The sequence below is a fragment of the Myiozetetes cayanensis genome, unplaced genomic scaffold (genome assembly GCF_022539395.1).
Source record: "Myiozetetes cayanensis isolate MyiCay16 unplaced genomic scaffold, myiCay2020 scf2-11, whole genome shotgun sequence".
NCBI lineage: Eukaryota > Metazoa > Chordata > Aves > Passeriformes > Tyrannidae > Myiozetetes > Myiozetetes cayanensis.
Window position 1 is genome coordinate 17444427 of NW_026087411.1, and position 17074 is coordinate 17461500.

The 17074-nt window shown below is 40.9% G+C and overlaps 1 protein-coding gene across 1 annotated transcript in view; it reads left to right on the forward strand.

The window, feature by feature from the left end:
* The window catches only part of XDH (xanthine dehydrogenase), a 52683-nt gene that overhangs the window by 18490 nt on the left and 17119 nt on the right, over positions 1-17074 (forward strand). Inside the window, 14 exon segments of the mRNA XM_050314349.1 lie at positions 414-506; positions 1419-1570; positions 2382-2475; positions 3295-3404; positions 7154-7338; positions 8089-8263; positions 8722-8811; positions 9497-9538; positions 9540-9667; positions 12097-12220; positions 12621-12740; positions 13946-14042; positions 15818-15942; positions 16319-16452. Of these exon segments, the coding sequence (XP_050170306.1) occupies positions 414-506; positions 1419-1570; positions 2382-2475; positions 3295-3404; positions 7154-7338; positions 8089-8263; positions 8722-8811; positions 9497-9538; positions 9540-9667; positions 12097-12220; positions 12621-12740; positions 13946-14042; positions 15818-15942; positions 16319-16452 (1669 nt within the window).

Here is a 17074-nt window from a genome sequence, read left to right on the forward strand (position 1 = left end):
ATAGATACTTCTGCAAATGAAAGTGCTGAGGAGGAGAGTTCAGGCATATTTAATAATGCTGTTAGCCTGAGCAATTGGTTCAGAAGGCAATCCCCAAATGTTGTATGGTTCATTGCATCCACTGTTCTTTCCTGAAGGATTATGTACAACAATAGCCAGGCTACACAAGTACCAAGCAGTGTCTTGAAGGTGACTGTAAGACTAGAAAAGAATCTCTAAAACTTCCCTGTGAGAACTCTGATATTAGTGGAAAACAGCTTTTAGTTTGGTATATCTGTGTCCTTATATAATCTGTGTAACAGATGATTGATGAACTGACTCCTCAGTAGGCCTGCTTACATTTCATTGGGAAACAGCTAATTTAGGGTCTCTGTCACCTATGTGTAACTGAAGGAGTCTTACTTTTCCTTCAGGTATCGAGATGAGGTTAAAGAACATGTTGTATCCAGTAATAATAGCACCAGCATGGATCCCTGAAATGAATGCGGTTCAGCACACTGAAACAGGTGAGCAAAAAAGAGGCAGAAAGCCTGTGAGGTGAACAGGGATTCCGTGGAATAATAAAGAGATAAGAAGGAAAATCCTCAGTTTAAAAACTGCTTTCTGTATGCTTTATGTCTTTCCATGCAAGGAATCAAGTGAGTGGCATGTAAAAAAAGTGAGCTGGGGTGTTCATGATGGAGAAAAGGATGCTTGTGGTGACCTTATTGCTCTACAACTACCCAAAGGGAGGTTGTAGCCAGGTGGGGGTTGGTCTCTTTTCAGTGACAGGACAAGAGCAAATGGCCTCAAGATGCACCAGGGAAGGTTCAGGTTGGATATCAGGAAGAATTTTTTCACTGAAAGGATGGCTAAGCGTTGGAATGGGCTGCCCAGGGAGGTGATGGAGTCACCATTCCTGGAAGTGTTCAAGAAATGACTGGATGTAGCACTTTAATGCTATGGTTTAGCTGACATGGTGATGTTCAGTCAAAGGCTGGACTCAATGATCTTGGAAGTATTTTCCAACTTTAACAATTCTATGGTTCTATTGCCTTTATCTTCATGGTGGAAATGGGTCAGCCTTACAAATAAATGCAATGTAGTGCATGTGGCCCAATGTCTGGTAGGATTTTTGAAGTGTGGAAACTGAAAAGAAGGTGGAGTTCATTTCTCAAAGGACAAACTAATACCTATAGGAGGACAATATTGTTAATAATACCCTGATGCAAAAGGATAGGGGGTTGTCATGCGAGAGACATGAGTGAATTTTGTTTTGAGGATGTGATGTTTACGTGCAATGCATGCTGAGTAGTTTAGTGTAACTGAAGGTCTAATTAAATGCAGTGGCATCTAAGCTTTGCAGATGCAGTTACAACCGTTCTCCTGTCCCTTGCCATTTTGGAGGACAACAACTCTTTTCTGTTGTTTGTTTACAGGGGTCACCATCGGCGCTGCCTGTACCCTGCGCTCAGTAGAGGAGGTGATGAGAAAAGCAGTGGCAGACCTTCCTCCGTACAAAACCGAAGTCTTCCAGGCTGTCCTGGAACAGCTGCGGTGGTTTGCAGGGCCACAGATCAGGAATGTTGCTGTAAGTGGCTCGGGAGCACCAGGGACTGTAACTGAAGGCTCAGCCTGAGGAGCTGGCCTGCCTCACCCAATGTTGGTGTGCCTTGTGCTCCTCACATAAGAACATTTGCAAACCTCAGCAAAGAAACTAGCACACTGACAGCAACCTGGGTCTCAGCTGCTGTCTGTGCCATGCTGATGTCACAGATCTAGCAAGCAAGGGAAACATGGCAGTTGTCCAGGTTTTCCATTGCTGTTATCAGCAAGTGGGAGAAATTGTAGTGAGATTTGGCTAATTTAACAAAAATGTATTTAGGCTGCTGGGCAAACTTCAAAGAAGCAGGTGTGTATATTACTGCCAGCACAGCCATGCTAGTCACAGTGTTAATGCATCAGATCTGGCAAATTTTCCTCTAGTTTTAAAGGGGAAGGTTCGAACTCTGTATACTACAAGGAAAAAAAAAAAAAAGCAAACTGGTAAACCAATCTACCAAACATGAAATTTTGTTCCATGAGAAACTGTGCCATGCAGTGGTATTGCAGACAAAAAACTTGGGGTCCTGTTTGTTACTGAGAAAATGCTTTATAGTTTCATGGATCTTCCCTTAATGGCAGCTACAGTGATTGAATTTTGGCATTGTCGTGCCCATGAGGTTTGAGCATAAGGTAGCTGTGATGCATTAATAAAACACTACTCTAAGTCTGTTTCAGGCAAGCATCAGTATTGACTGGGACAGCAACTGACTTCATGGCACTTAGGTTTTCCCACTTGATTAGAGGCGTAAAATTGCTGAGATTTTTAATATTTATCTAATGCATTATTATCTCTCTAGGCTCTTGGTGGGAACATAATGACAGCAAGCCCAATTTCTGATTTAAATCCTGTGTTAATGGCAAGTGGAAGCAAATTGACTCTGGTATCAAAAGGTAAGTTACTTACATTTTCCTGTGGCACTGAGGGGAGTGGGATAATCAACACCCCTTTGCTAGGGGTTGTTAGGTCAGGTCAGAACTTGAAAACAGAAGTTAACATTAAGTAAAATAGGCTCAGTCTGAGTCTTCAGGGGTTTCACCCTTTTTGGGGCTGAAGTTCTAAAGCTAGGCCTAAGTTTGGCTTCTTAAAGGATTTTGAACTTCTGTGCCAGATTTTATCTTTGGTACTGTGTATGTACTTACAGGTACATCCTTGTGAAGAGCTGATTGAAGATGTCTATTAGGCACGAAATAGTTTCTGTCACTATCATACTTTGATCCTTACGGTTTATTCAGATGAAGACTGAGGCTTGTTTTGTTGTGTTTTTCTATGAAGAAAGCCAAACATCTCAGTTTTTATTTGCTCTTGGGAGTAATTTTTTGGAAATAGGATCTTTGAAGTAAATGGACTGTCTGGTCAGTGAACTGACTTTCTCTTGAGCTGGCTTTTGTGCAGGCCATGGAAAGGAGAAAGAGAGTATTTCATTGGGGTTTTGGAAACTGGTTCAACTGGAGGCTCAGCTTTAGTTAGATGAAGACGGAAAGAGGTGTCTTTGATCACTGCCTGTGCAAAGAAAACACATAGGCAGAAGCTGTCATAGATTCCATAAATACCAAAGTAAACCTGAGAAAATACTTCCTGATTTGGTGAAAGTGGGTGGAAAAATGAAAACAGATATCATATCAAGAGTGATTTGTGTAGGTTGAAGGCTCTTTTGCATTTTCTATTGCCATTCTTCATTCATCCACCATTGATATTTATTTGCTTTACAGAGGGCAAAAGGACTATCACGATGGATGAGAAGTTTTTCACTGGGTACAGAAAGACAATAGTTAAACCTGAAGAAATACTTGTCTCTGTTGAAATACCCTACAGCAAGAAGGTAAGCTTGTAGGAAAAAAACTTCTCTGTCCATGGAGCTAAAATGCTGTTAATTGAAAGATATTTTCAATGTTAGGCACTTTTCCCCCTGACCAACCTCCAAATGCTTATGCAGTCCCAAGTGGACCAACAAACAAGTAAATTATTTGTAGAAAAACTAGCAACACACTATTTTTGACAAGCAAGGGAAGCTGGTCTCTATGATAAAGTATGGTAAGCCCAAGAAGTTTTCCAGTGGGAGAAATATAAATTTCACTTTATTGTCTGGAGGTTTTTGAGTGCATTCAGTAATGATGAAATGTGACAAAGTGATGTTCCCAGAGGTATAAGTTCTGTTTGAAAAACAGTATGGCAAAGATTTTAGCAGTTCCTGACATGAAGTGAAGCTCAGGTTCCCAAGGCTCCTGCATAATTTCTGTGAACTGAAATGGGAAAAGAAATTGTAAAAATCATGTATGGATAAAAGGGAAATTGAGTTCCTGCATCCTTGCCTTGCAAGATGGAAACTGTGAGGACTGGTTTTTAGGGCATTTTAGCAGTGGGGACTTGCAACTTTAAACAGTCCTGCAAAACTATCTTCAAATAGAAAAATGAATGCTTCTCTGCTGTAGCAGCAAGAACCATGACTGATTCAGAGTGTCTGAGAGGTATAACTCTCTTTTTTACCTCTAGGGATTAGAACACAAGACTGTAATTTTATGTTTGTGAAGGTATTTACCTTTTTAGGCTCAAGGATTTATGGTGTGGTGACACATTTTCTTTATAAATGAAAAACACTGATTTACTTGCAATATTATCATATTATGGGATAGAACCAATAAATCCTTTGTCTGTCCTCTCAGATTTTGCTATCTAACTGTTCAAGGAACACAAGTGGGTTTTTTATGGTATTTTTCCATTAATTTTCAGGTATTCCTTCTTTGGTCTTGTAATAATTTCAGGAAACATCACTTCTTGCCAAAATGAGGAACACACTTGAGGTAGCCAATGGAGAAATACATGTTCCTCCATCCATATGACATAGAGCAATTTCACAAAACAAACAAATTTTTACAAGCACGGTGGCTTCATCCCTAAGTCACGTGCAGTTCATTGATCTGAAAAACTAAAATAACTTGAACTCTACTTCATGGTTTCTTGGCTGATCTTTGCCCAGATGGGGAGATTAAAGTTCTTCAGGGCATGTCTGAAGGTGCTGGCATGTGGCAGGCAAAGTTTTCTGCAACTGTGATTTCCTCACAAGTGGGAGCAGGGCTGTGTCAGCACACAGCTAGACAAATGTTTTTGCTTTATGTTCGTTTAAAATTGATGTTAGGTCTTGCAGTGATGTAACTTGTCACAACAAGGATAAGACTGGCTAAACCCCAGAAAGAATTAGACTAAAAACATTTAGCAGTTTACAAAATTCAGTGTTACTGCAGGGGATCTGAGCTTAGGGTAGGATTAATCACAGAGAGGTTGTTAAGGGAGATAAGGCAACACCTTTTTCCCCTGATAGTTTGTGTGTCAGATATTTAAGATATTCAGAGAATAAAGATTTTTGAATCTATACTTCTAAGGCAATTACAGCTGAGGAAAGACAGTAATAGGAAAGAAAACAACTCCCTGGATTAAAGATAAAATATAAACAGATTCCAGAAAAGAAAACTGCTTAGCTTTTTGTATATAACAAGAAATTCCTAAAACAGGACATATCCTTAATTTAACAACCCTCTTTCTCTTCTGGACTATAACAACATTCCTTTCAGATAATGTTCACAAATATTATGCACCACTTGTGTTATTACTCACCTAGTGACCATCAGTTTCTCATGTACTTTTCCTTTCTCTATACATCTCTTATACATCTTTCTCTATTGCAATTGTCACTACTATTTAATTTTTATGATAATAGTATTTTGTACCACCTAGACATTTAGTGTTTTTCAACTAGAAGAAGCCTGGAAACACAATGCCTATATATTTCTGTCTTTCGAAATTAATCTTAACCTACTGTTTGCTCAGTATTGCCATCATATGCTCACGGTATCACAACTTTTTCCCCGCTGAAGAGACAGAAAGTGGTCATGAAATCTTATTTCCTCATTTAATTTAGTGTCGTCCAGCCTTCATTCATTATTGATCTTTATATTCCATGGTGATGGGCTGAAACAATTGTGTTTGTTACCTATGAATCCTTTAGGGCCTGTGGATTTCTTAATGTTTTCCTTTCTGGTACTGCATCTTGTCCAGAAAGGGAAAGGGGATACTGATCTAGGTCCTTAATATGCAGTCCTTAAGAGTAAGGGTTGTTTTGTTTTCCTGTGAGAATAACTAACACCTAGAAACTTTTACTGTGATAAAGGTTCAGAGGGGACATGCTCTGTTTCACCAAGAGATAGGGCAGACATGAGCAGCTGATTTGATGGTTACCTTACCTACATTCCTAGAGAGAAAGGATAACAAGTGCCTTTCCTCCCACTCTGGAACCCGTACCAAGAAAATTAGGGTGTCCTGTGAGGAGTGAAGGCAAATATTGTCCTCTAATTGCAATCATGTTATTGGAAATCTCTTAAGTATTCAGTAAGAGAAGAGGCTGTTTTTTCCCACTTTGAAAGCTAATTGTTTTCACAAGTAGAGTGGCAGAACGTCCTTGCTCGGAGGATGCTACTGATACTCCTCTGCTATTATCTGCAGGCTGCCAAGTAATTACTTGAATTCAGAAAATTAAACACACCCTCCAGTTATATCTCTAGTAACAAGTCCTCGATGCACAAAAGGGACCTCTTGTGAAACTGTTCTCATTGTCAACAGTAGAGAAATTGTTCTTTACAATAATGAAAGGATTACTGTCCACTTCTGATTAGAAGTAATTAATGGAACAGACTGTTGTGCTGTGCAGAATCACTTGGCTAAGCTATTAGAGATGAAATTTGTCAGAAAACTCTCCAGAAGAGCTGTGCAAAAACATCAGATCTGATTCCTGTCTTAGTCTGCAGGATGCCTGAATGGCAATTTGTCATAATCTGCAGCACAGGCAAGGGGACTGACCATACTGTGACTCCAGGGTGACACTGTTACTCAGTGTATACTGGTGGAGTGTTAATCTCATATTTACTGGCACTTTTCATAGGAGAGCTTCTGCGTTTTTTGAGTTGGAGTTGCTGGTATGTTTACAAGGATTTCCTCACTCTACTGGGACGAGCAGAGGATTCAGGATAGTAACTGAGAATTGTATTTGCAGTAATAGATGGAAATTGTCTTATATTAATTAGTCCGGTGTGTCCTAGAACTGAGAGACATGTTATTATGGATTTCAGTTCTTTCAGAGTTTGATGCCTTCTGAAAGGAAGGGGTTTAGGATATGAGTTTTACTGGTCAGACTTGCAGCTTAGCAGCCTGGGAGAAAGAAAAAGTTGCTGAGAAACTGTAATCTTGTTTATGTACAAGCAGTCTGTCCTGGTTCTTCCTCTAAAGATATGGAAAAAAAAATGTGATGAGTATGGGCAGATTTCCATCAAAGTTCACTTTCCCCACAGTCCTAGGCTGGCTAAAAACCATGGATCTAATACTGGAATCAATCACTGTATCACATGAAAATATACAGTGCTGCCTGAACAAACATGTCCTCCTTGGCCCTGCATGATGAATCAACCAGACACAGCTCCCCAGGATAGCTCATCCATGTAGAGAGAGATCAATAGCTTACCAATATTTATACTCCAAAGCATACCAGGGTAGAGAATAAAGAAATGTTTTCCTGCCTTCTAGGGTGAATACTTCTCAGCTTTCAAGCAGGCTTCCCGTCGTGAAGATGACATTGCCATTGTGACCTGTGGGATGAGAGTCCTGTTCCAAGATGGCACCAGCCGGGTGGAGGAGATAAAACTAAGCTATGGAGGAATGGCTCCTACAACTGTCCTGGCACTAAAAACTTGCAAGGAGCTCACTGGCAGGTAGGATTTTTTCTGTGATAGGAAAGCTGTGTAATGGAACTGCTCTGATTTTTTCCAGGAGCAGTTCAAATGCCCTAAATCATCTCTAAGAGTACACGGAGAGAGAAGAAGGAAGAAGTGTAGCTATGCTTCTGCAGCAGTGTGTGTTTTGTGTGATGGCTTGCTTCCTCCAGTACTCTTTACTCTCAAAGTTTCATATAATTCTCTTGTTCAGAGAGCCACTTTCTTGCCAAATTCGCTCGTCTGTTGCAGTGGACAGAAGCTGGGTGTGGGCGTGACCTACAAAACTGGGTTTATCTCAAACTGAACTGAGAAATCTGCTGTTATCATTTAATAGCTTTACTGCATCTTTGGAAAAGGTGATATGAGCCCAAGATGAGATGAAAGCACACAAATATATTATAAACAGATAGAACACATGGCTGTTGCTTGAGAGCTTGTGGGAATGGCTTGAAGTTGTCTCAGGAGAGGCTTTGGTTAGATATTAGGAGAAAGGTTCCTTACCCAGAGGTTGGTTGGGCACCACTTCCCTAGGGAAGTGGTCACAGCACCAAGCCTGAGTTCAAGAAGCACTTGGATGATACTCTCAGGCCCATGGTGTGATTCTTGGGGTGTCCTGTGCAAGTCGGACTTCAATGATCCTTGTGAGTCCCCTCCAACTCAGGAGATTCTCTAAGTCAGAAGAGTTAGTCTGCCCTGGTGATGTTTAGGGCTGGGCAAGGGCTCTGTGTCACCTTTGTTCCTTTGCAGAGACTGGAATGAGAAGCTGCTGCAGGATGCCTGCCGCTTACTGGCGGCTGAGATGGATTTGTCTCCCTCTGCGCCAGGTGGGATGGTGGATTTCCGACGCACCCTCACCCTCAGCTTCTTCTTCAAGTTCTACCTGACGGTCCTTCAGAAACTGAGCAAGAACCTCAATGGCACTGTAAGTGCTGCTAGGGAAGGCAGATGAGGAGGAGGGGGACCAGCTTGTGCTGTCTTGGTGGGGAAGGCATGGGGAGGGTTCAGATTCGAGCAGAGTTGTACCCAAAAACAAAACCCATGTTTTAATAGCTGCCAGAGCTACTCTACTCCTTACCTCCATGTAAGTACAGTACATCTTCCCACTTGCTTCCCCGTGGCATCCTCACCTTGTTGTGGAACGATGTTGCTCTGTGGGTTCACAGGATGATTCCTGGACTTCGCCAGTTGGTTGCATTACAACCAGTCTTGTGGGTCTGTGGCTATTCTTTGCACAGAGCCTGAACCTTGTTTGCCTTTCACGCAGTAGGATATGAATTATCTTAACTGGAAGGTGGAGAAGGGAAAAAAATCCTGGGCTACTAGGGAATGTTGGAAAGGAATTGACAGTGAAGATGATTTTCTTTAATATGTCTCTGGCAGAAAAATCTGTGTGAACCCATCCCTTCAAACTACATCAGTGCTACAGAGCTGTTTCACAAAGACCCCATTGCAAATGCCCAGCTCTTCCAAGTAAGTAGCAGCTTTTCCAAGTAAGTAGCAGTATCAGCATGATGTAGATTCAGGTTTTTCTGTAGCTCAAACTGTGCTTCTTATCTTCTTGTGTTCCTGAGTATGGTCATTACATAAACTTATATAATCTCGTGTGTGAAACCTGGGTTCTGGGCCTCAGTCCCTTCCTCACTTTAGGATACAATGTTCTTGCCTATCATTGCCCAAGACAATCGCTGATGTGTATAGCTTCACAAAAATCACTTTTCCTCTTGCAGTCAGCTCCGTATCCAAACTGAAATTCCCTTTCTGCTTTTCCCAGTTACAGTCTGCCTTTCTTTGAATCTCTCAGTCTTCAGATTCAGCACTTGTCTTCTTTTTTATTTCTTTGTTAGTGACCTGTTCTCTTCAGCTTTTAGAGTAGAATCCAATTTCAGAACTTGAACCTTCTATGCAAGCTGTCAAATCAAACCCTTCTCTTCCACAGAAATTTCAAAATCCAAATACCTTTCACTTCATTCTCTACAGCTCCCTTATGCAGCCACATCTCGTGGCACCTTGTTTACCTTCCTTTCCCACAGGACTGAGCCCCCATCCCATTCCCCATCTCACTGGAATGTTTTCACAGTGCCTTTTGCTCTCCCATCAGTGCTTCCACCTCCTGCAATCTAAAGCCAGTAGCAGTCAGGCATGTGTTTTACTGCAGGAAGTGCCCAGGGGACAGGCAGTTGAAGATATGGTGGGACGGACCCTTGATGCACGTTTCGGCAGCCAAACAAGCAAGTGGAGAAGCTGTTTACTGCGACGACATCCCTCACTATGAGAATGAGCTGTATCTAACCCTGGTGACCAGCACCAAAGCCCACGCTAAGATCCTGTAAGTGCTGATCCTGAGTTTCAGAAGTATTTCGGTGCCTGGTGGCTTAGAAAACACCGATCTGTCAAGCTGTGGGTGAGAGAACTCCAGTTCATTGAGCATTATTACACGGAGGCGAGCTGTACGTGTTACAGCTGCCTTCCAAGTCTGTGTCAGTGGAAAAATAAGGGAATTAACAACAAACTTTGGGCTTTGCAGAAGCACACACCCCTCCACCCTAGACACCTTTTTGCATTTCTCATCTCTTATACTCAAGCATGCAGAATTGTAAAGGAGCAGGGTAGAAGAGCACCACAGTGTCTGAGGAGATGTCATTTTAATCACTAAGCAGAGCATGCAGCTTGAAAATTCTCTTTCTTATCAGCCTAAAAAGTTGTAACATGCAGTTCTACCAGCACTTCTACTGGTGAGTCGGCTGTGTGCAGTCTGCTGGTTTTTGCCTTGCACAGCCTGCACTGGCTGTGATCAAGCCCTCTGCACAACAGCTGTGTGTAAGTTGGATTCTGTACATGTAGAGCTGTTAGTGCTTGGCTGTAGCAAGGTGGACAGGTCCATATTTGGAAGTGCAGGTATATCTGAAAACATCTTGTCCACCCAGGGCATGACTGATTCCTAATTTATAACAGTAGTGACTAACCAACTCCAAAAAGCCAATCCTGGCAGGCAGTACCGTCTAAATTCTCATAGGACTTTTAATGCTGTCATATTGCGGGACTGACTGCCTCCCACAAACCCCAATTTTGTTTACATGATGGTTGCTCTGCAGGCTCTCGTCTGCTCTTGACTGCTTTGATGTGGGGCACTCCCTGTTACGTTGCCTCGTGTCATCCTCAATAGCCTTGCGATGTGCTGCTCATTCCTTAGGCAATACTTCCTGCCTGTTTAGGCTTCCTGCCCAGAGGTTTCCCACAGTGGTCTAACATGGGATGGGCAGCGTGGTGGTCATGGATGCAGAGATGTAGTAGTTGACTCCCAGGTTATGAAAGAAATTGCTCTGTCATCATAGTTAAATTTTAGGTGTTGCAATGTGCTCATTGTTGAGTGCTGCAAACACTTAAGAGTTGTTAGTACTACCAGTGCAGATGGGGTGATAGAGAAAGCATCAGATCCATGCCTGTGAACACAGTATGCAGTGTTTTCCAGAGGATGCTCGACACGTTCTCTTACATTTGCATTGTGCACACATATTTCAAGCCTATATTATTCTGTAGAGGAAGTAGTAGAACATTTGATTAGAGGACAGAATTATCTCAACCTATGATTTTGGCAGTCAAAATATTGACTCTGAAAACTCCCATTTCACCGAGTCAGATTTTGACCAGCAATGTAAATCAGACATCAGCTGCCTCTGTATTTGTAACGAAGGGGAACTGTCAGGGGATTGTTTCTGAGGCATTACGGCAGAAGCACGGGAAAGTGAACTTGCCAAAGAAAAATAGCATTGTCTTCAGTTCCTGCTCTCTAAGGGTTCATGTGGGAAAGTTCATTCACACATTTATTGTCTTTTTTAAAAAAGGCTGTAGCTCACTGGGATGCATAAACAGCTAAATTCAGGCACAGTTTGTATCGGAGTTTCAGGAATATAAACAAGTTGCTGAAAGAATTGCAGCAATTTATAGAAGACAATAAATCATTCAGTTAGCAAAAACAAAGCCACAGCTTTTCTATTTGCAACTGTTCCCTTGTAAAGCAAGATAATTATATAGCCAATGTACAAAATATTGCAAAAGGAGCATGAAAGTCTTTTGTAATACGTATTATACTAAGCCCCTATATAACAATTAAATTATGTTGCTCTTTTATAGTTATTTTGTCACTGAGTTTTAAATCTGTATATGATTTAAGCAGAAAAGAATTTTGGTTAGATACCTCCATACTTTTGCATCCTTTTAAAAATCCCACAGCTTCCTTGTCATCAGTACTCAACAATTTTTCCCTGACTCACAGATACATTTTCCTCAAGTGGTGAATCCATGGTAGATGATACATGTTTGCACTAAAATTTCATGTTTATGAATAGACAGGGAGGAATCTTGCCTTCACAGAATCATGGCAGCTAAGAAGACGGTGGAAGACAGTGGAGGCATAGTAGTATCACTAACATCAATTTGTCTTTGGTAAAGGGTGTCAAGGGATCTTTAGTACATGTGGCCATTGGATCAAGTTCAGATTTGTTTTAGCTAAAAGATGTATGGTATGATATAGTCCAAAGAAGCAGACTGGTGATCAGACTCACAGTTAGAATTCACATTATCACATACACTCAAATTATTTTAATCTGGTGTGTTACCCTTTCTACCTTGGTCTCATGTAATATTCATGTGGCATAACCAAACTTCAGGGAATCAGCCTGAGTATGTATTGGAATCTTGTAAGTGCTGACACAAAGGAAAAAAGAGAAGTAACACTATCTCTCCTCCTTTCTTTAGTTCTGTAGATGCATCTGAAGCTCAGAGTGTTCCTGGGTTTGTGTATTTTGTCTCTGCCAAGGATGTTCCTGGCAGTAACATCACTGGCATCGCTAATGACGAGACTGTCTTTGCTGAAGATGTGGTATGTGGTTAAAAACAGCCTTTTCAATCATGCTGCTCAGGAGATAAGGTTTCTCATATTGTCCAGTGAAGTCCTGTACCTCATACAGAGATAAATTCTAACTGCATTGGGGTCAGTAGAAATCTTGGTGCCAAATTCAATAAGGCCTGAGTCCCTTTGCCCTGTGCCCCTCTCCTTTGTGTTATCTGCATGATCCTTCTCTAAGCTGCTGCCCACTGGAACAGGCTCCCTCATTCAGTTGCTCTCCAAATTTGTTCATGATTGTTTTCCCTGGACTGGTTTTAACTAGACTGTTCTGAACAAACAGACAAAAATCTACACAAAAGGAACAGATTAATGAGCCTCTCAGTTACTGCATATACCCACACCAAATGATGGTGCGTCCTCATCTTGCCTGTAGGTCACTTGTGTTGGTCATATCATCGGCGCAGTCCTTGCAGACACACAGGAACATTCCAGAAGAGCAGCTAAAGCTGTGAAGATTAAGTATGAAGAACTCAAACCTATTGTCACCATTCAGGTGAGCTGGCTCAGTTCTGCATCTGCAGTTGGCTTGGGACCCCCTGATGTCTAGTTCTGTTCTCACACTCGTGGTTATTTAACCCCACGTTTTGTTTGTCTTGGTGGGTGCAACACGATGTGGACAGAAAGAATAATTTGTGTATGTAAATATAAAGAAGACACATCTTCGGTATCCTACTGATTTAGAGAACATTAAGTTGTTCTGTGTAATTTAAAGCTGAAACAAATAAACCAAACTCGGGTAGATATATTGTGCTTAGCACAAATTTGTTTGAATTAACAAGGTTAATGTGATTTACGTTCTTACCCACAGCTGCTTGCTTTTAATATTCTCCAGCCCTGCTGGCTTCATTGATATCCATTCATTCTTCACTCCTTCATTAATAGCAGTCAATAACAGGGTGTGAAAATGTCTTTTCTAGTCCTGTCACTGCACTGCTTCTGTGAGATTTCTACGGATCACTTGTCTAGTTTCTAAGCTCATGAAATTAATTTTCAGTTCATTCCCCACTGCGAACATTTCCACTGACTTTATGGACACAGCCCTTAAATGACTCTTCTCAAAATTGAAGAAGTTCATGTCAACAACTTGTGATAATTTCATGCTTTTTTTTTAACTAGAAAATTCATTGACAAGATTTCCTTTTGAGAGAGTAAACCCAAAATATAATATCTATACATATCTGTATCTATTCATATCTAGAAATGGGAAAAATAAGTATGAAGCCATTTTTATTGTGGACCAATTAGAACCACTGGGATTATAATTAAGTTTTTTTATTAGTTAGTACTTCATACCTTGGGTTTTGTAATGTGAATTTTATTCATGCAAATACAAAGAGTCTGTGCATTGTCTTGTGCAGACATTGGTACTGCCATCTGAGGACAGAGATTTTGGGTTGTTTGTATGACTTGTGGATTCACAAACAATGTGTGAGAACTTTTCCTTTTTTGAGGCTTCCAGTTGTTTATTCAACCAGGGAAGATAAGAGTGGAGCCAAAAATGCCCTGATTTTTTTTGTTTTGTTTTGTTGTTTAATCATTCTGTGGGGTTTTTTCATTATGGAAAGCTTCAGTTTTGGCAAAAGAAAAATGCTTTTGTAAAACATCCCCAAGAAAGATTATTGTATATTATCTCAGAAGTGAACTATTTCTGCAGAAGTTCTCATCTTATCTGAGAGATTGTGTCATTCTGTCTCCTAGGAAGCTATTGAGAAACAATCTTTTCTGAAGTCTATAAAGAGGATTAATAAGGGAGATGTGAAGAAAGGATTTGAAGAATCTGATCACATTTTGGAAGGTGAGAATAAGCATTAATACTTCTTTTAAAATAGGATAGTTTGCGTCAAAAGAAGTCATCGCCCTCCTTTTTCTACACATGATATCGAAAAGAAGGCTTGCAGGACTAAATTAATTTTATATAAAGTTTCAATCTCACATACAAATAGCTCACACAAGATTTAATCCAGTTTCAAACAGACTTAGATGCTGCGAGCTGTACCCCTGTAAACACTCTCTTCCAATGTAAGGACACATTTTTCTTAAGCAAATACTCTATAAAGTGATTTTTTGTTTCTGAAATGTTTCCATACAGGAGCTTCTTCCTGTCCAGGCATAGTCTGGTCTAAATCTTACAGACAGCCGATTAATCTGGTATACAACTGTGTCTTAGGAAAATGGCACTTGCCTGTGGCTGTCAGTGTCATGAAGAACACGGCACTGCTCTGTAGCACTTTCTCGCCACTGATTGTTGGTCTGTCTTTGAGGACAGGCTTTTTTTGGTCTGCTGCTGGGTTTTGCTTAGTTGCAGTCTGCCAGGCACATTGTAGAGACAGGGGTAAACATAGAAATTATCAGGAGGTAAAGATTTAAAATCTCTATCAGTTAAGAGGGGAGAGTGGCAGAGCTGTGAACTGAAGTAGTCTCTTGGAGCCATGTCACTGCTTGTATGTGTTTGTATCACCAGTGAATAGCTCCTGAGAGGAAGAGTCTCAAACATCAGACTTTTGGAAAACTATGTGCTTTCTGATGGTGTTCTTACTGAGGGTGTTGTACACCTTTTATAGCTCTGAGAGGGAAGTTAAATCAGTTAAAGACACAAAGCCTGGTGTGAAGGGATTATTCTGGAAGATCACAGAGAAATATGCCCCCCTCAACCTTCCATTGGGAAAATGGGGAGTTATTTAAGTGAAACACCCAATTTTCAGGTCTGTCCTTTGCTGTATTTTGCATTACTAAGACTCCCCTCCTGCAGTCAGCTGAGCTTCAAAGGTGCTGGCACTTCCAAGGTGTCATAAGCTGTTGTTAACAGTTTCTTATAGTGTACTTTACTATAGAAAATAAAAACACCATGCCAGAAGAGCCAGAAATTGTTCTGAGCTAAAAGAATACTTTATTTGAAAGGCTATAATACTGAATGAATTCCATATCCCTCGAGAAGACAAGAGAAAGGCCCCTGCTACATACCAGAGTAGATGTTGTCTCAGACAAATGTGCATTTCTCACCTAGTGAAGGCAACTGTTTTGTTTCTTCTGAATTTTGAACAAAAAGAAGATAAAAACAGGATTGTGAGAACTGCTCTGAATATTAATTTTGATGCCAGTTGAATACACCAGGGCCACGACTGTGTTTTGAGTTTCTATTTTTGTTCCTCTATTTCAAAGTCTGTAACCTTGTATTTGATCTGCTCAGCTAGACTATACTTGATTTATTTTTATCCTTAATCTCAGTGCCGTTTTCAGGGCAGCCTTGAAATGCCACCCACTTGTGTTTTAGAATGAAGATTTCTAGAAAGTGTCTATGGTTGAGTGGCTTTTTTGTTTGCGTGTAGGTTGTTTTGTTGTGTTTGTTTGTTTGCTTTTTAATTTGTGGAGGTTTTTTTGTTTTGTTTTCCATTTTGCTTTTTAAATGTCAAACCAGAATTGTCAGTTTTAGAGCTACTGGTATCCAGTGCTGGGCAGTGCAACAGATTGTCATTTAGCATATGTCAAAAAGGCTGCAGACAGCACATGATGGGAGACTCCTTGTAACACTAGGGATGCCCTATCTTTGGGGCGTTTCTTTCAATTTTCTAGGAGAGATGTACCTTGGTGGCCAGGAGCATTTCTATCTGGAAACTCACTGTACTCTGGCTGTGCCAAAGGGAGAAGATGGTGAGATGGAACTCTTTGTGTCAACTCAAAACCCAACGAAGACACAGGTACTGTCTCATTAACCTGCTACCTGAAAGGCACTTGTTTCTCAGTTTCAGACTAGATAAATGGTTGGGTTTTAGTTGCTCCTATCTTGTTCTTCAATAAAAAAACACCACATAGGCTCAGAGTTTGGTATAGCCTCACATCATGCCAGTCTCTTCCTGACTGCTGCCTGCTGCAACACCGTGCCTTCCCACCTCAGGGATGAAATGCTGGGCTTATTGGTTCCAATTGCATCAAATCCAAGTACTGGACCATAGGACCTGGAATGAAACAGAATATTTACGCCATTGAAATGGTTTCAGAAAGGCAAAGTGTTGATATCTAGCTCTTAACACCAGCTCAGCTCCCTACATGTTCTGCTGTTCTGTTTTTCTTTAGGAGTTTACTGCTAATGCATTGGGAGTCCCTTCAAATCGCATTGTGGTTCGAGTGAAAAGAATGGGAGGAGGATTTGGAGGAAAAGAGACTAGGAGTACTATTTTGACAACTGTAGTGGCTGTTGCAGCCTTCAAGTAAGTTTGGGTGTGGGAGACAGGGCTTTTTTCTTTCAAACTGTCCCAGCCTGCTTCTTTCTGGAGCACCATTTATATTGAAGTGCCTTCAAGACTCTTCATGTCTTCTACAGCTTGTAGCAAGATTGATAATTCCCAATGGTGGTGTCTAATGGGCTCTTAGCTGGTAGGAGGGATTGAACCTACTTAGGGGGGATAAGCTCATGTGGGAATGTCAGCTTTTAATGGGAAAGGGGAAAACTCCCTTACTCTGCTATTCCTTTGGTGATCTCTGAAAACTCTTGTATCTCAAATTATCTACCTCTCCCCTTCACTTCATCCCAAACAATTTAAAAATCCAGCAATAGCCATGTTTATTGCTTTGTATAATAGTGGTATGAGAATCTCTTCCTTATTCAAAACTCTACTACACCACCCTTTCACCACTGTTTTCTCTGCTCTTCTGCAAACTCTCTCTTTGGATTTTTCCCTAGGAAAAGTGGCCGACCTTGTAAACCCCACTTTTCAAACCCCTAAAAGCTCAGGGAATGAACCTAGACTGTAACCATTCGTGAAGCATAGGTTAGAAATGCGCTTCTGGTTTCTGGAGTTTGGTCTGAGCTCATCTTTACCTGTGCAAGTT